The sequence below is a fragment of the Manis pentadactyla genome, chromosome 10, assembly GCF_030020395.1.
Source record: "Manis pentadactyla isolate mManPen7 chromosome 10, mManPen7.hap1, whole genome shotgun sequence".
Lineage (NCBI taxonomy): Eukaryota > Metazoa > Chordata > Mammalia > Pholidota > Manidae > Manis > Manis pentadactyla.
This window is the reverse complement of record NC_080028.1, coordinates 54,341,720-54,361,416: the sequence shown is the minus strand read 5'-3', so window position 1 is coordinate 54,361,416 and position 19,697 is coordinate 54,341,720. Positions and strand designations below refer to the sequence as shown.

General features: G+C 36.0%; 1 protein-coding gene across 4 annotated transcripts in view; it reads right to left on the bottom strand.

The window, feature by feature from the left end:
• USP15 (ubiquitin specific peptidase 15) overlaps positions 1–4,703 on the bottom strand; it is a 138,274-nt gene extending 133,571 nt beyond the window's left edge. For 2 of the 4 annotated variants that reach the window (XR_005026753.2, XM_036894897.2), the window contains exon 1: positions 4,547–4,684. Coding sequence is in view for 3 of the 4 variants with exons in the window: in XM_036894897.2 (XP_036750792.1) it covers positions 4,547–4,635 (89 nt within the window). In the remaining variant the exon portion in view is untranslated. Of the gene's footprint in view, positions 1–4,546 lie in introns of all 4 variants that reach the window. The other 2 variants (XM_036894893.2, XM_036894894.2) reach the window with 1 other exon arrangement.
• Positions 4,704–19,697: the final 14,994 nt, after the last annotated feature.

The following is a 19,697-nucleotide window of genomic DNA, read 5'->3' as shown; positions in this document are numbered from 1 at the left end:
TTAATCTTTAAATCTAATTAAATTAGGATTTTAAATTTTAATTTCCAGAAGCAAGATGTTAAAATTTCTACATATTCTATCATATCTAAATTGTACAGTCACAAACACAAGTTGGGATAAAATGGTAGAATTCTGCCACTAAATATAAAATAGACTCCATTTAGAGAGAAAAAAACTCCATGATTTTCTTTTTAAAGTACAATTGCATTTTAAGATGCAGCTTTAAAATAAACGGCAGTGTGGTAGAGTGTAAATTAGGGCCTGAATTAAAGCCCCAGACTACTTGGGTTCAAATCCCATATATACTGCACTTCTCTGAGGCTAGGATTCTTGTTCTGTCAAATCCAAGTTACAGGGCATTCACATTCTAGTGCCCTAGAACTGCGGTGGTGAGCAAACAAGTTAATGTATGTAAGTACTTCTAACAGTACCTAGCACACAGTGTTTTTAAATGTAATATTCTAGGTTATGGCCTGCCAAACTAATTTTTTCTTATTATTCTTAAGTGCAGGCAAGATTGATACTTGTCACAAAACTATTTTGTAAAAAGAACATTTACTTAATAACTTGCATGTGCTAATGAGAATATACAACTTAGAAAAAAAATAAAGCTTGACTGTCATTAAATAGATAAATGAAATCACTGACTAAAGCTCTGGATCTTCTTGGCCAAAAGGGTACATTAATCTTAGATTTACTAGCAACTTACAAGTGATGAAAGAACTTATAAAAAGGTTTATATTAGGAAAAATTGCTTTTCTAGATCTTTAAGCAACTAAAATGTGAAAAATATCCTTCAATGTCACTATTTCTATTTTTACCAATTTGCCAAAACTAAAAAAGTTTTACTTTCTAGTTTCACTTCCTGCAAAAGATGTAATACATACAGTTTTAGGGGTAAACACTTTGGAACAAATAAAATTAATTTTAACAGTGACAATGTAACAATTCCTTTAGCAAATAATATGCTAAAGAATTGGAGTTCATATTATATTATTAACTGAATTTGTGATTATAAGATTGTTTTCTATTACAGTTGCACAAATATAAGGGACCATATAAAGTAAAAGCCTCAAAGACTTCTAAAGAAAAAGTAGGAATGGAAGGAAAGCTCTAAAACTGAAATCAATGTCTCCTAGATAAAAACCTTATTGAACAGATAAACTGCTCCTCTGCAATTTATTGAAATGAAAATATCACACACCTTTTAAATGACTCTAAATACAAATTAAAGTTGCTCTCTGAAGTTACCTTGAACCTACTAGAGTTATTAGGGTTTATACAAAATGACACAAAAAATTTGTAAACTCAGTTATATGTTACCACTGAAATCAACAAAAATTTGTGAAAATAACTGGTAGATATCTAATATTTAACAAAAATGGGGAAATAAGGCAGTGATTTTGATGATTTGTAGTTACCTGTTTACTTATTCATAATAGGTATATTTTAAAGGAAATTTCCTGAGAGTATTCTATAACCCAAAAATTGTCTTTGTAACTCATTTAACTACCATCCCCTTAAATAGTTCCTCCACCCCTAATGTACTTAGATGTGCTGTACTTTAAACAAATTTTTCTTTGTCTCATCAGAAGAAATCACCATGTATCTGAAGACTGTTATCTTTCATTCATTCTAAGCTAAAAATTTCTAGTTCCTTTATCCTTTTACTAAAGTCCTTAAATTTTAGCAATCTTTGTTTTCTGAATCTTTCCCTTGGAAATAAAACACAGATGAAGAAACAGCATTATGAGACTACTGCTTTATTCCTTCTAATGCAGATCAGTGTTACCTTCATACCTCCCCTTTTTAGGAGATATAGCTCTTTTGCATCAATTTTCGACTTTTTGTTCACTGTGAAGTCTAGTACCAAGCCTGTTACAAAGTTTGTTCCTCCTCAGACTTTTATAACTTATTTTCATCTCTAGAAAGTCAGTTTGTAGGTAAAAATCACTATTAACAAATAAACATAAGCTCTACCATTAATGCAGAATCAAATCCTTACCCTTGCCTAGGTGTTAGTTACCAGAGTACTATGTGATAGCCCTTATCTACAAAGTGCTCACAACCTAATGAATGAAATCTATTCATTTTAATGCATTTGACTTTAACATCAAAAATCAGTATGAAACTTGCAAGAATAAACTTATGGTAAACCTATCATTTTTTTTCTCAATAGTTCAGTCTTTCCAAGATGGTTATATACTTATACTAAGACAATGTTCCATCTGCATATGGCCCATTTCACCTACAAAATAACAGACACGAGTTGCCCACATACCCAAAAATGACTAACCCTCCCGAAAATTTTTTTAAGACATTAAAAAGAGAACTAGTTAATGAATGTTAATGAGTTCCAAAAATATGAGCCCAAGTAACAACTAAATTATTAAATATCTTTACCAGTTCTGTACTCATGAATAATTATCAAATTATTCTCCTTAAAACTCTGAACCAAACTTCTCTACACTATTTCCTTCTTTGACAGGTTTCACTTGCTAACTGGCTCACATATTCAACCAACCTGCTTTCTGCAACTCCCCTGCTCCTTCTTGTTCCTGCATTTATTTTCCTTTAAATGAGAGAAGTCAACGTGTATATAAAAATTTGCACATTCTGCTGTTATCTAAATATTGGCGCTTCAGTTTCCTTTTCTTTAAACTGAAAGCACTGAAATGACTCAAATTTATGGACTTCCTGTATTTACTCTTTAAAAACAGGACTTAAAAAAAATCCCAGAAACTTTATCAAAAGCAAAAATACTTTCATGTGAAAAATACCAAACTTTAAAAACTTTAATGCCTACATACATATATTGTTCCTATCATCCTGTAAACACCATCAATTATTACTCAGTATATCAAAAAAAACAATATTTAAAAGGATAAATATCTGTATGAATAATATCCATATTTTAACTTACAAATTTCTACCTTATGGAAATCCGTATTTATCTTTTTATGAAGTAGTAATAGGCTAAGTGAATTAAGAATTTTTAATTTACAAGCCAAGGTAAACATAAGTGTTCTAGGAAATGTCCAATTTCCACACAGTAATAAGCATGTTGGAAACACTCCAATATGAATAATAACAATTATTAAATCATCCAAAGGTCCTATTTTTTGCTGCAATGCCACAAGTGTATGTTTCTACCCACAGGAATTATCATACAAACAGTTTGTAGCCTAACAAAGTAAGAAAAAAGTACCAAGACTTAGATCGAAGTATTTAAATTCAAGTCCCAAATATGCCATCTAACAGTTTACTTGAAAATGATCCTAGTAACAGGGCTTTTATCTTGAAAACGATCCTAATAACAGAGCTTTTATCGGAAGTAAATGGTGGTGATAAGGTAAGTAAAATTTAATGTTAACTCAAAGAGAAAATCTTTCAGAATATTTCATTGATAATAAAACCCCTATAAATGAAATTGTCCACTTCACAGATGAGGATACTGTGGTGCAATGACTTAAATCAACTTTCCTCAAAGTCATACTGCAAGTTAGGTGGTGGAACAGTGACCTAACTAGGTCCAAATCTTATGCTCCTTCCATATCTCAGTACATGAAAAAAACAGCCTGCAAATATATACCACTGTTATGGTGACAATGGGAACCAGAAACAGTATTTATCACAATGAGGTGGCACACTACCCTTCCCAATAAACAGAGCACTTTCTCTTTATGTTAAAATATTCACATATTTAAGTTACTTTAGATACCACCTGATATGGCCGACAACTTTAAAATTTCCACTTCCTTCGGTATTTTAAGTATACCCTTTGGTATTTTATAAGCTTGAATATTAGCAAGTGACTTAAGCCTCAAGCCGACTTATCTACTTTTTGCAGGCCTACGTTATCCTTCAGAGAAGGGAAGGTCTGCACTTGTTAATAAGAGAAACGCGGCCGGTTGCTATCAAGCCTCCAACCGAAGCACAAGACCACGTGGTGTCTCTCAGAAGCCTAAGGTTGCCTACTCTTCTCCCTCCTTTTGACAAGAACTAGAAACTAGGGTTCCTTTCTCTCTAGTGCCGCCCTGACACATGCCACCTGTGTAGTACGAACCGCAAACATCCTGCAGCCAGCCTCCCGGAAGGCTGCAACAATCAGAATAATGGGCAACTTGAATGCCGACAATGCCGGGAAAGGAAACGCCTGGAGAGTCAAGCGGGAGAGGACGTGATGAACCGCGGGACCTGTCAAACACTACGAGACTCACCGCCGAACCACCGTAACCCATCGTTCGGGAAGGCCCGAGGTGGGAGCGGCACTACGGAAAGGAAGGAGGGGAAGAGAGCTTCAAGAGCGGCCACTGCCGCTCCCCGCACGCCTCTCGGCATGCCCTGACCAGCCACGAACCCTGGCCCCTATCTCGGAGCCAATCTTTGCCCCCACAATGCGGGAGTGGCCAGAATCCTGCCGCCCAGGACGGCCGCCGCCGGACCTGCCCGCACCTGTCACTAGCGAAAGACACCGGCCCGCAGTTCCTGCCCACTTCTCCACTACCCTCCGGCAACCCCAGCCGTCTCAACCCCTTTCCCTCACCAGGTGTCCCCTTTCCGGAGCGAGGTTTTGAGCAGCGTCGCGATGTCAGACCGCTGGATGTCCAGATCCGCCGCTCCGCCTTCCGCCATCTTCTTCCACTAGCGGTAGCGGAGGCGGCAGCGACGGCGGCGGCACGCCCCAGAGCATTGTGGGAATGGCGACCTGCGGCCCCTCCCAGTCGGCGGTCGAAACCAAAAGAGACGTGGGCGGGGGGAGTGAGCCTAGGACAGCCGCTGGTCCCTGGGGCGGATGAGTGCGCGGCGAAGTTCGCCGCCTCCCTACGGCCCCCGCCCGCTCAGCATCTCGCCTGGCCTCCTCCGGCCGCGGCCGCCGGGTGTGAGCTCTCCGCCGTGGGGTCCTCCGCCCGCTCCCGCATTCGCGGTGCCGCCGCCCTGTCAGCCCTGACTCCTGGTTTTCCCTCCCTGTTTCCCACAGTCGCCTGGAAATCCTTCTTTGCGCATCACTCACGCTTAAGGGAGTGGTGGGGTGGGGGGCGTGGGGACGGCTAAGATATGGCAGAAGCATTTCACAGCTCCGTGACTTTAGCCTTTTCGTGGCGCGTCGCAGGACTCAAGTTCGGTGGATGCTGGCCCAAACAAAGAACAATCCGAAATCGAATGCCTGGCTGCAGTGCCCTTCCTAAGGTTCTGCTGTAGGTGGAGACCTTTTGTAGGCTCTTTGTGACGCCTCCTCGGGCACACCCAGGCGGCTACGCTGCAGTGAAAAACATGTTCCAATTCCTCGGTCAACACGGTGTAAAATGTGTACCGAATAATGCCAGGTACTAAAGGGGAAGAAAACGTGCGAAGAAGCCCTTTCTCCTCGATGTCTTAGAGGAACATTTTCTTAGCCACATCTCCCCACCTGAAACTAGGTAACAATGCCAGCTTTTATTTGAAGCAATTAGGTTATAAATGGGAAAAAATCGAGTCTCTCAAAAATCAAACGCCAAGGTCATAGTCGGTGGAGAGGCAAAATTACAGCCAGGTTGCAAAGCCCACGTGCTACCTATCCACTACAGCACACTCACTACGGAGTTCTCCTTTCGAAACTGAATTAAAGTATGTGGGCTGGACTGGGTCCCTTTTAAAACAAACAGACAACCTCTGTACATCTGGTGGCTAAGCACAAGCACATTGCTACCTAACAGAAAAGAACCACTTATATATTTCTTTAATAAGTGTGGCAAAACTGCTTACGTATTTCTAAGCATGAAGATGTCCAGAGAGCTGACTTTAGGGTAACATAAGTGATGTGAAAAATCTAGAAGATGGATAAGAATTCCTGCGTGATATCTCTTCTTCATTTTTAATGTCTACCCTAACTCGGATATCTCTTCTTCATTTTTAATGTCTACCCTAATGCAGTAAAGATGGGTGTAGTTATGCTAGTAAGAAGTACTGAACCCTTCCAAATTAAAGTAGTGTATATTGGCATTGTGATTTGTGTATGTCAGCATTATGATTGCTTATTTTTGTCATAATATTTTGCATTATCATGTCATCTTTGATTTGAGAGTCTGAAAACAGCTTCTAGTTACTGCTGTTTCTTATATGATTTGACTTCCCTTGTGACAGGTTAAAAAATTAGAGTTTCTCTAACTATGAGTACCATCAAAGGGTCATATTCCCCCCTTTCCAAGCCAACTTCTGAAAGAGAACAAAGTAATTCTCCAAAGAGAGGCAGCATGATGTGGGAAGAATATTGGAGTCATATCAACGAGTTCAAACCTCACCTCAGCTTCTTAGCTGCAAAGTACTTAACTTTTGGTTTTATCAAATTGGAGGTAGTAATACCTTTAAAGGATTTGGAAGTAATACCTCCAAAAAAGGAATTTTATGAAGATTAAACAATATGTGTTTATTGCCTGGGGCATAACAGCCAACTAATAAACACTGATGTATACTGGTGATAGACGAATTATATAGTATATAAACCATATCTCAATAAAGCTGTTGAAAAAAATCATGATGAACTGTGAAGGCAAAACCATGGTATCATTTTATAAACACAACATACTCTGATAACCATTGTCTTTTCAAAGAAAATGCAGTTTTGAAACGTTGAAGCCTGTAACCATGCAACAAACAACCTTTTCTTCATTTGCACCGTGGTCAAGGAAATGAGCTAACTAGCTAAAGATGTGTAAGTTCAAAGTCAATTTGAATTACACATCAGATTTATGAGGTTATTTTGTAGACTTAACTAGTTGCCTCCAGAGTCTGAAAAGAAACAATAGTTGCAGTATTTTATTTAACAGGCACTTGTAGAGTGCCAAGCCCAGTCCTAAACATTTAAAAATATTAACTTAATTCTCATAGCAGTCCTATGAGGTAGGTAGGTATTGTTATTCCCAGGTAAATGAGAAATTGAGGCAAGTGTCAGAACCCAAATTTGAAACAAACATTGAGGTAACCAACCTTCTAGTGACCTCACTTTACTAATTCATGGAAATTCTGCTTATTTTACTTATTTCTTCTCTTTGTTATGAAGAGAAATAAGATATTGTTCATAAATACTAAATTGGTTAAGGTCCACTTCTTTACTGAATAACTAAGTAGATAATTGATGAGAAATGTTACTTTCTCCTGAATCACATAGATAATTGAATATAAGCTTATTTTGAATGAGTGTCTTCACTGATGCTTTCCTTAGTTAACATTATATGAAGGTACTGTTTGTTTGGTGATTGTCATTATCTTCTCAGAATTTCTGCACCTGTCTTGTCCATTAAAACTTAACCTAGGGCTTTGAGAAGGGAAAAGAAGTATGCTGAGTACTGTGGAAATTGGACTTGGTATATAAACAAAGTGCACCTTACAAAAAGGCAAAGTATGCTCTTCTCTAGGATGGGTTCCTTGCTCTTCCAAGTAATTCTCTCTGCTCACTGATGTTTAAATGATCCCTTCAGAGAGGTTTTTGTACTCAAAAGTTATGAGATAGGACTTCAAATGTAAATAATCCAGCAGAGAGTAAGGGTTAAAACTAAGGTATTAAATGAGAGCCGTGTCTTAGCCTGGGATGGACCAGAGAAAGAAGACGCATTGCAGTTTTAAATAAAGCTGAATGGAAGAAAGTCCAAAGGAGAATTCCAGGACAGACTTTGTCTGCTTCACATTTTGTTTGATGCTAGCTACGTGAGCCTAAGAAAAATGCTGCCAGGGTCATCACATCCCCTAGAAAAACAATAGTTGATAACCTCGCTGTCTTTATTTCTCAATTATTTTTGGCTTTGATCTTCAGGAGCCACTGTTTCACTTTTCCCTTCTACTTTGTCTTTCTCTTACAGTTATTCCTGCTGATAACCCCCCTCAGCACCACCCCTGCCAATTTTATGCACCTCTCTAAATGCTTCATTCTTTCTTCTTTTGTAATTCTATAATTTCCTTCTCCCTTTACCAGGTCTCTGAACAGCTAATTGGCAGTGGAAAGGAGAGAGAGTAGTGCAAACTTCAAAACAGGATGTAGTAAAGTGCTTAATCTGTTAATGATATTTTGAAAAGAGATATGGATAAAAAATAAGTGCCATGATGCAGTTTATAACTTAAAAAAAAAACAGAGGCACCTTGTTTTAGACAAATGTTAGGTTCTAATAAAGAGAAAGAAAAAGTAGTGAAATGAATACACTGCCTCATACAAAGGGCCAGTATACTTGGATTTTGACTCTGGCTCAGTGCCACTAACTAGGTGGATAACCTTGGCCAAGTTATTTAATCTCTGTGAGCATTAGTTTTCTCACTATAAAATAAGGTGATTAGACTCTTTCAGGGCCGAAACTCAAATGCTTGCAAGGGTTTGATAACAGCTCACATAAATGGGAGAAATTAAGTCTGTTTTAAGATAGTAAGGAGTTTGTGAGGACTCTGACAAACTGTCTGCCCCAACTAAGGTTATTTAAATTAAAAAATTATAACACACAAAATATCTCTTCTGCTCTAATGGATCTGGAAAGTTTCATTTTTAACCTGGGCATGAAGTCTGTGAGTTGATTAATATGAGTTGCTACTTCATAATCTCTTTTTTGGAAGTACACACAAAATGCTGTGAAAGCTGACATATCCTGAAAGTTGATGTTGGTCTACTCTATAGTAGATACTCACTAAACAATAATAGAACTAAACTAAATTGAATCAATAAACAAAGTATTTTAGGTCTAAAATTATAGCTGAAAGTATTTAGGAGATGTAATATATTCTGCCTTAGGTATTTAAAAATGAAATGTACTTGTAAGGTTGGAAACTTTCCCAAGAGTTAGGTTATCCTATTCAACTAAGAGTGCTATAGATCAAATCAAGGTTGATAGTGAAAAAAATCTGCCTATTTTATATCTCCTATATTTGTTATTTATATTTATTGACAGATTTCAAGATTGATGAAGAACTACTATATGTAAAAAACAGAAATGTTAAGTAACTCCTGGGTCTTTTCCCACACTTCCTAATAATGGGTGCACTTTAACAAGCTAAATCAATTCAAACATGCTGCTTTTTGTTTTAAAGGACAAGTTAAAGTACTGATCTTAACTTTATATAGTGATCATTTTTACTCTGTAACAATTTTGTACAAGAGTTTAAAAATGTTTTCTTTTGTGCTCATGATCTCTGAAATCTACACATCCCAAGTGAAGTAGAGTTGTGTAATAATCCCGTGATTCTGCAACTAGATTCCAAAGAGATTGACTTTGTTTTCTCACAAAAGAGAGCTGAATTACTCAGATTTTTCTAATTGAACAATCTTTCCCTTCATTTTGGCTTAGATAGAAAAAAGATTTAAGCTGCTTACAAAGACTTTTACAACAATATAATAGCAGGTCTTAAAGAATACATCTATTCTGGGAGTGATGTAAACATTCAATGAGGCATTTCTCATGATATTGTCTTCAAAGTATCTCCAAATAACATAGCACTACAGACCCTATTAAAGGTGTGTTAGAAGACATCCAGCGATGAAGGTAAAAAAAGTCTATGATTTTATAAAAATATTTACCATTGCTTTTGTCTAGGCCCTTCTGAACTACATCAGTTATGGGTCTCTAAAATTGCTGGTGGCCTTGGAACCACAAAAGACCCTGAATAGCCAAAGCAATCCTGAGAAGGAAGAATAAAGCTGGGAGGATTACACTCCCCAGCTTTAAGCTCTACTACAAAGCCACAGTAATCAAGACAATTTGGTACTGGCACAAGAACAGACCAATAGACCAATGGAACAGACTTGAGAGCCCAGATATAAACGCAAGCATATATGGTCAATTAATATACGATAAAGGAGCCATGGACATACAATGGGGAAATGACAGCCTCTTCAACTGGTGTTGGCAAAACTGGACAGCTCATGCAAAAGAACAAAACTGGATTATTATTTAACCCCATTCACAAAAGTAAACTCGAAATGGATCAAAGACCTGAAAGTAAGTCATGAAACCATAAAACTCTTAGAAGAAAACATAAGCAAAAATCTGAATATAAACATGAGCAACTTCTTCCTGAATGCATCTCCTCGAGCAAGGGAAACAAAAGCAAAAATGAACACATGGGACTACATCAAACTAAAAAGCTTCTGTACGGCAAAGGACACCATCAACAAAACAAAAAGGAATTCTACAGTGTGGGAGAGTATATTTGTAAATGACATATCCGACAAGGGGTTAACATCCAAAATATATAAAGAACTCACATGCCTCAACACCCAAAAAGCAAATAACCCAATTAAAAAATGAGCTGAGGATATGAAGAGACAATTCTCCAAAGAAGAAATTCAGATGGCCAATAGGCACATGAAAAGATGCTCCACATCACTAATCATCAAGGAAATGCAAATTAAAGCCACAATAAGGTATCACCTCACGCCAGTAAGGATGGCCAGCATCGAAAAGACTAAGAGCAACAAATGCTGGCAAGGATGTGGAGAAAAGGGAACCCTTCTACACTGTTGGTAAAAATGTAAGCTAATTCAACCATTGTGGAAAGCAATATGGAGGTTCCTCAAAAAACTAAAAATAGAAATACCATTTGACTTGGGAATCCCACTCCTTGGAATTTACCCAAAGAATACAAGTTCTCAGATTCAAAAAGACATATGCACCCCTATGTTTATCACAGCACTATTTACAATAGCCAAGATATGGAAGCAACCTAAGTGTTTATCAGTAGATGAATGGATAAAGAAGAGGTGGTACATATACACAATGGAATACTATGCAGCCATAAGAAAGGAACAAATCCTACCATTTGCAACAATATGGATGGAGCTAGAGGGTATTATGCTCAGTGAAATAGGCCAGGCAGAGAAAGACAAGTGCCAAATGATTTTCCTCATTTGTGGATTATAACAACGAAGCAAAACTGAAGGAACAAAACAGCAGCAGACTCACAGACTCCAAGAAGGGATTAACAGTTACCAAAGGGGAGGGGTGTGCGAAGACAGGTGGGGAGGGAGGGAGAAGGGGATTGAGGGTTGTTAAGTTCAGTACACATGGTGTGAGGGGTCTCAGGGAAAACAAGGTAGCACAGAGAAGGCAAATAGTGAATCTGTGGCGTCTTACTACACTGATGGACAGGGAATACAAAGGGGTATGGGTGGGACTTGTTAATATGGGTGAATGTAGTAACCACATTGTTTTTTCATGTGAAACCTTCGTAAGAGTGTATATCAATAATGCCTTAATAAAAAATTTTTTAAATTACTGGTGGCCCAAGCCCGCTATGTAATACAGTGGACATGATTTCTCTTGCATGAAGGATTCATTAGAAGTGCAGGAAATAATACTTCTTCACGTATAACTTAATGCTTATGGAAATTTAATAGAATATAATGGAAAGGTTATACTTTTTGGAATCACAAACACCTATATTTGAATGCCCAACTCTATGATTTGCTAGTTCTGTTTTTATACTGGAAACTTTAGTTTCCTCAGCTGTAAAATGGAAATAACAGACTTACTTCATAGGATTCAGTCAAAAGAGAAGGAAATAATGAATGTGACACTCAAAATAGATCTCAATATATGGTATCAATTATTTACAAAATATTTGTCCCTCTTAGACTGGGGCAGCTACCAAATTTGAATGTCTAAACAAATGCATTAGGATCACAAAGCTGCTATGCAATAACAGCAGCAGTTGTGTTAAAATTAGTAGCACCTCCTCTCAAAAAAACTCAACCACTAATGGGGCTAGGAAGGATAATATTAAAAATACAGCTTTATGCATGGTCTGTTCTGTGAAGGTATTCTTAAGGATAAAACAATATAGTTGGAAGCCATAGTAGAATATGATACAAATATTTTGATATGCTTTTGCATGTTCTCTAATTACAAACATAGATACATAACAGATCAAAGACATGTACTGCAGCCATTTTACAGGCTGATAGCATAGAAGGCAGAATAGTGGCTCCTCAAAGATGTCGATATCCTAATCCCAGAACCCTGTGACTATGTTACCTTATATGGCAAAAAGGACTTTGCAGATTTTGATTAAGGTTAAGGACCTTGAGATGGGAAGATTATTTTGCATTATCCAGTTGAGCCTCATCTAATCAAATGAATCCTTATAAGGAGAAAAGCTTTCCTAACTATGGTCAGATGTAAATGTGACAATGGAAGAATGACTTTGAAGATGGAAATAGGAATATAGATCCAAGGAATATAGATGGCTCCTAGAAACTGGAAAAGGCAAGGAAATAAATTCTCTTGTAGAGCCACCAGAAAGGAACACAGCCTTGCCAATGGCTTGACTTTAGCCCTGTGAGATCTGTATTGAACTTACAGCCTAAAGAAATATAAAATAATATATTTGTATTGTCTCAAGTTTGAGTTTATGGTAACTTGTTATAGTAGCAAAATAAAACTAATCAACAGGACAGCCTATCCTAAGGAAATTAAGACAAAGCAAAATGTTTTGGGACCTAAAATTGACCAATGAGCCCACTACTGTAGCACTACATGGAAAGATTATGTATTTAGATTAATGTTATATGTTATGTCATGGATAACAATTGCAAGAAATTGGGCTCATAAGATATATTCTCTGGACTTCCAGTTGACAAAATAGTGGAAGATATTTTTAGCAATGTGCTCTAAAACTGACACAATGTATAGAAAGTAATAGCCATACCAAAGTCTTCAGTGATTGTGAGATTATTTTAACTTTTTAGGCAATGTCACCAAATTCTTAACATTAAATTATAGTAAATATCCATTAAAAGTGAAGATCTGGAGTTTATAAATTACAGTGATTACATTTTGACTAAGCCTGATAAAAGCTCAGGATAGATGACAATAGAAAATCAGATAGCTTCTAGACAAGTTGTAGTAAAATAATCATTGGCATGCTATGCAGAAGAAATGCTATCAAGACTCACTAATAGACTCCCAATCATGTTGGGAAGCAAGAACAACAGTTAAGCCAACCTCATGTAGTATAGTCAGAGGAAACTGAATCAAGTTAACCTATGAGGAGTGGAGCTGTAAGTGCATACCGAGCTAGATAATACATTATAACTAGCCAAAATAGATTACAAATCAGTGCACATGGCCCAGTTTGTTTCCTTCCTACCTCTTCCCTCCTTCTCTCCCACTTTCATTTTCCCCTCCTTTTCTTCCTGTTTCCCAAGGCACTTGGTGCAACTTTTTGTGAACAGTGGTTCCTTGACAAGTACTTATTGAACAAAAGACTTTACAGTCAGGTTAAAACTTAGGCCTAAAGTTAGAATACACCCAACTTTACTGACTACTCAAAATGTTTAGTGGAAAATAGAAGTAGATACAGGTAAGGAGTAAAAACTCCTGCTTGTGCTAGAGCAAGGACTGAGTGTTTACCCTTTACATTCTATAATGCTCTAGTTGCTTTTGAATGGTTCATGTGAATGGTGCTGTACACCAAGTTTCTTTCAGCTTTCAGAGAAAAATGAATTTCAAACGTTTTTTTCTCTTGAAGTGGGAGTAAAATAAATTAGAAAATTAAGACAATGCAGATCTGTCACACTTCCAAAATACAGGAAGCCTTCCCAAAATTCTTTTATGTTAACAAAATAAGCATTTGCAAACTTTCTATTTTATTTTTCTAAATTGAATTATCATTGATACACAATCTTATATTGGTTCAAATAAATACACAGTGGTTCAACAGTTACCTATATTACTAAATCTTCACCTGCAACTAGTGTAGTTACTGTCTGTCAATGTAGGAAGGTGCTACAGAAGTATTGGCTATGTTCTCCATGCTGTACTACCATCCCCATGACCAGCTTATATTATGATTGAGAATTTTTGTGCCCCTTTGTCTCCCTCACTTTCACCTAATCCCTCCCCTATGGTAACTACTAGTCTCTTCTCAGTTATCTATGAGTCTCCTGCTGTTTTGTTCATTTGTTTTGCTTTGTTTTTATATTCCACAAATAAGTGAAATCATATGGTGTTTATCTTTCTCCTCCTGGCTTATTTCACTTAGCATAATACCATCTAGGTTCATCCATGTTGTTGTAAATGGCAGGATTTTTTTTTTATATAGAGCTGGATAATGCTCCATTGTGTATATGTATCACATCTTTATCCATTCATCTATTGATGGGCACTTTGGTTGCTTCTGTATCTTGGATTTTTCTACTACATGTGAACACCAACTATAAACCATACACCACAGAAGAGACATTGAACAAATAGACTGAATGGCTTCAACAGTTGACATCAAATAGCCTCTATCCTCAGAGCAGGAACAATGGACACAGGAATGGCATAGCCACAGTGGCAGGGATGGTGGCTTTACAAGGGCCCCACAGCATGGGCTCCCATTTATAAAGGCTGATCTAGCTGTTACGGCTGTGAAATGTTCAAACTTTCAGGAACAGGGACTAATGCTGAGCCTTCGATATGGAATCTTCCCTAGAGGAGAAACAAATGGTGGCAAGTTAAGTACTTTGGACCCTATTTTGGAATAGGCAATGATTCATCTTCATTGGAATTGACATTACAGGCATGGGTTTTCCTTCCTGACAACAGTGCCTCAACCATCTTCTGACATAGGTTCTTTCATAATACACCAAACAAAAGGCCATCCTGCCTAAGTCATACTCTCTTCCAGGACGCAGGCAGTATGTAACAACTGGTTGATGTGGTGCTATAAAGGCCTGGCCCCATGGTCTCAATCTGGAACACTCCTGAGGAGCCATCTAGTTCCAGTGGGTTGCTTGAAGTTTTTTTTTATAAACATATTTTTTGTAAATTCATAACTTCTTTCTCTGTGCAGTCTTGCTGGATAGGTATTGATCTTGAGAACACTTATTTGCAGGTTAATTTCCATGTCAGAGTTTACTGTCATAGCACTCTGACCTGCAAAACCACCTTTATCTTTTCTGAGGCTTTAACAAAGGGTGTCACAGTTACACCCTTGATTTGGTCTTTACCCTGAGGTCATGTGTTACTGGCAATAGTCTAGATTTGCTATTTTTCTGAAGCTGGAATTTGGTGAATAACTTTAACCTTGAAAGTTCCAGAATTTCTGAACTCCATTAGTTCTCAACTCTGTAATCCAGGCAGGTAGCTTTCTGATTACACCTCTCATGCCTTTTCGGATGCAGCGAACAGCAGCCAGCTTTTTAATATTCTGCTTTGAAATCACCTCACCCAACTTCACAAGTTTATTATGTACATGCTATGTCTTCCATGTTACTTCAGGTGACTATTTTCCCAAATATTTAGCAACTACGTTAACACTGCTGCCATTTTTTCACTCCCCTTTGGCAACTACCTTACTGCCTACTGCCCATTCATGTGTCCAGTGCCACATACTTTTGGTTTTTGTTACAGCAACACTCCACTTTAAGTATCAAATTCTGTATCATTCAAATATTTGTGCCTTTCAAAATGCCCCAAATCCTAGTAGAATACAATAATATACATGTACATATATTTGTGTGTTGGCTGGAATTGGATTTATCTTAGCAGGACTCAGCTAGTCTCCACATTGCACGTTGGGTCCACATCTGTCTCATCCTCCTCAAGCCAGAAGCTGGTCAAGTCATATTTTCATGCAAAAAGCAGATCATCAAGAGACAAGCCCAAAATAAGTGGAAGAGAAGTATATTCCTCCTGTGGGAGAGTGGAAGGGATTGATCATTTGCTGAAAAATCTAATCTACTATATTACCAGAGAGTAGAGTAGAGAGAGAAAGTATGGAAAACATGAAAGAAAATTAAGACACGTAGAGAATGGACAAAACCCAACATATGTTTAATAGGAATTCCAGAATAGATGATAGTATAGCATGGAGAATACAATTAATGACTCTATAACATCTAACTAAGTTGATAGACAGTGACCATAATGGAGAGGGTGAGGACTTGATAATATGGGTGACTATTGAACCGTGTTGTTTGTGAAACCATCATAGCATTGTTTATCAATGAGAGAAAAAAGGAATTCCAGAATTAAAAAAAAACAATATTCAAAAAGATAATGCCTACAATATTTTCCAGAAAAAGTCTTCAGATTCAGAAATTAAAATTAATTTGATGAGAATAAAACAAAACAAAAACATCTCTATATACACACATGTACTCTCTGTACATCTATACACAACATATATACTATGTGTATAGAATTACACCTCTCTTTCCTTTTCAGATGCAGCCAACAGCAGCCAGCTTTTTAATATTCTGCTTTGAAATCACACATAATAAGAACAATAAAAATAAAAACAAATCCATACATATATCATGCATACCTAGAAATATATAGACTCATTTTCATGAACATAAAATTATGGACCTCAGAGAAAATCTTAAACATGAAAAGATAATTCCTTATTAAAGAAATCTCCTTTAGAGATAAAATTTCTTATCAGTTAGCAGTATATTCAAGAAGACATTGGAATGATATCTTTAAAGTGCTGAGGGGAAAATTACAAGTTAAATTTTGTACATAAATAATCAAGATGAAGGGAAATAGATTTTTAGGAAGACATTGAGTTTATAAGATACTGACCTTCTCACACAATGTACTTCAGGAAGATGAAATTTGAACCTAGAAGTTAGTGAAGTGTAAGAAGCAGTTACGAGCAAGGAAGTGGATACATATAACCATGAACAGACTGATTTTGAGGGAGGGATGTTTTACAAAGAAGTTGAGTGAATGAAACTTAAGGACGTGATGATAATTGAAATAAGCCAGTCACAAAAAGACAAATGCTGTTGGGTTCCACTTACATGAGGTACCTAGGGTAGGCAAATTCATAAAGACAGAAAATACAATGGTGGTTGCAAAGGGATGAGGAAAGTGGGGAGTGGGGGATTGTGGTTTAATGGGTATAGAGTTTCAATTTTATAAGATTAGAAGAACTTTGGAGATTGGGTACATACCACTGTGAATGGACTTAACACTACTGAATTGTACACTTAAAAATGGTTAAGATAATAGATTTTGTTTTGTGTATTTTAGCACAAAACATTTTTTTAGAAATAAATTTAACAAATGCAATAAATGGCAGAAGCTTAGAAGTACCAGTTAATTTTATAACTTCTAAATGCAAGTATGTTATAAGTTTAAGGGTATTTAAAAAAAAAAAGGGAAAGAAAAGAAAAAAGAAAGGACAACTGCCAAAAGAGTGGAAGGGAGAAAAGTAATACTGGAAATTAAGCTATTCAAATAAAAGGCAGATAAGGAGAACAACAATGACAACAATAGCAAATGGAGAGTGCAGGTGGGTGGGGGTAGGCAATGGAAAGCATGGCATATAGAAAGCATTGCATATTAGTAGAAATAAGGCCAAATGTAATCAAAATAAATACGAACAGACTAAGTTCACTGGTTAAACACCAGAAGTTCTTATACCTGATTGAAAAAAAAAAAGCTTAAGCTATTGATAAGAGGTACCTAAAACATAAAGACATAAAGAAATGTTGAATGGAAAAGGATGGAAAATAACATGTCAGGAAAATACCAAAGAAATTTTGTTTTGCTGGTATACCAAAATCTATTTTGACTTGCCTTACCATCTATTATGAACCAAATATCAATCAATATATACTCTGAGGAAAAAAAACTTTATTAGAAAAAGTTACTAATTAATGATAAAGAGAACAGTTTATAAGGAAAGTGTAACGTCTTGAATCTTTTTGTATCTACATGCATGATCTCAAAATATATAAAGCAGAAAAACCAAAGAATTATAAGTAGAAATTGAGAAACTTTTTGAAACCTGATAGACCAAGCAAAAATCAATGAAGGTACAGAAAATTAGGACAACATAATCAACAAGCTTGATCTAGTGATTATACACAGACTCTGCCCAACAATTAGAGAATACAGATATTTCAAGATAAAACATTTGCAAAAATCTAACAGTAAAAGACATAAAGAAAATTTCAAAGAATATCAAACAATCCATGTTGTAAAGGGCTCCTTTTCTGAACAAAATTAGAAATCTGTAAGAAAAAGATAGTCCCAAACTACTTTGTGTTTGAAAACTAATAGTTAATGGCTAAAAAAAACATAATTGGAAAGTATATAATATTTATAAAGGAATAGCAATGAAAATAGTTTGGTGCTAAAACAGGACCAAGATTGACATTTAAAATCTTAAATGCATATATAAGCAAAAATGAAACTTGGTGAGCTAAAATTTCATTTTAAGATGTTGACTAAAGTACAGCAGAATAAGGCACAGAAATTAATAAAATCAAAAACAGATTTTTAAAAAGCCCAAATATGGTCCTTTGAAAAGGCCAGGGATATTTTATAAAATGAGTAGAATGTTGCAATGTGTAATAACTATCAAATAATAGCTGTCATGACTATGAGAATATTGATACTGAGCCATCATCTCAATTTCTGGATTTCCATGGTATAGTTAGGTTTTGCTAGTTTAAGTTCCAGGCATTAATAATACAACAAAACAGAAAAGTCCACAAATGGTAGACTTTACAAATAATTATGAGTATATATTGGTGCTTGGTTTAATTGACCATATAATGTTTTGAAAAAATTAATTTACTTGAAAAATTGAAATGGTTATAGGGCTTAATTCCAGCCTACAGGTACATGATATACACTTATAAATATGTAATTAGGCAGTTCTTAAAGCCAAATTTCTAGTGCAACATTGTGGGACCAGCATTATTAGTATTACTAAAGCATTTTCCTGCCATGCTTCCTTTATTACTAAGTAGAGCAGCTTGACACTCAAACATAGTCTTTATGTGAAAACATGTAATGGAAACCTCATACCCTGATAGTCTTTCTTATCATCTAAATCTTCCATACCTAAGAGTGTTTCCACTTTCTTAATATATTAATATTTAAAAATCATACTAACTTAGTCTAAAATCTCTATAATTTATCCTATAGTTTTCAACACTATATGCAAATCACATATTTGTTACCTACTTTTCAGGTCAGTGACTTGCTTAAAAAGACTTTTAAATGAATTTGGCTTTGGGGAAGAAATGTGCTTAATTTTAAACAAAATGTTTTTGATGAGAGTTTTACAAGTTGGTTATTTGTTATTAGTTATAGATTATATATAGGGATGTAAATTTCAATCCGTGTGAACTTCTTTCCAATCAAAGTACTTTATTTTCTTGGACTAAGAAGACTGCTTTGTGGATGCAGTCACAGACTAGGTGTGTGTGCGATTAAATTTTAAAATTAGACATATTTTAAAAATATGGGAAGTTACACAAAGCAATAAAAAATAAACCTGTGAAATTACCATGAAGAATCCTTCATAGTTAACATTGTGAATAGTTAGCATTTTGTCTTATTTGCTTTATCTTTTTATAATATAGTGACTAAAACATTAAGGGTAACTTGGAGTCTTTTTCCCCCCAATCCAGTCCCATTTAATGTGTGTTCTTCCATTCAAATTTTGTGTTTTTACACATATAAACATATATTCAGATGAAATATGTAGTATTGTTTTATGTTTTAAATTGCTTAAATAAATTAATCCTGCATAAGATATTCTGTAACTGCTTTATTTTCCACCATAATTGTTTTGTGATACAGCTGTGTTGATAAATATATATATGTGGTGAGTGGATTGCTCTTACTTTCTATATGATTTTCTGTCATTTAAACATACCACATTTTATTTATTCTCTTTCTGATGGACATTCCAGCTTTGGCAAATATTTTGCTTTTACAAACAATACTGAA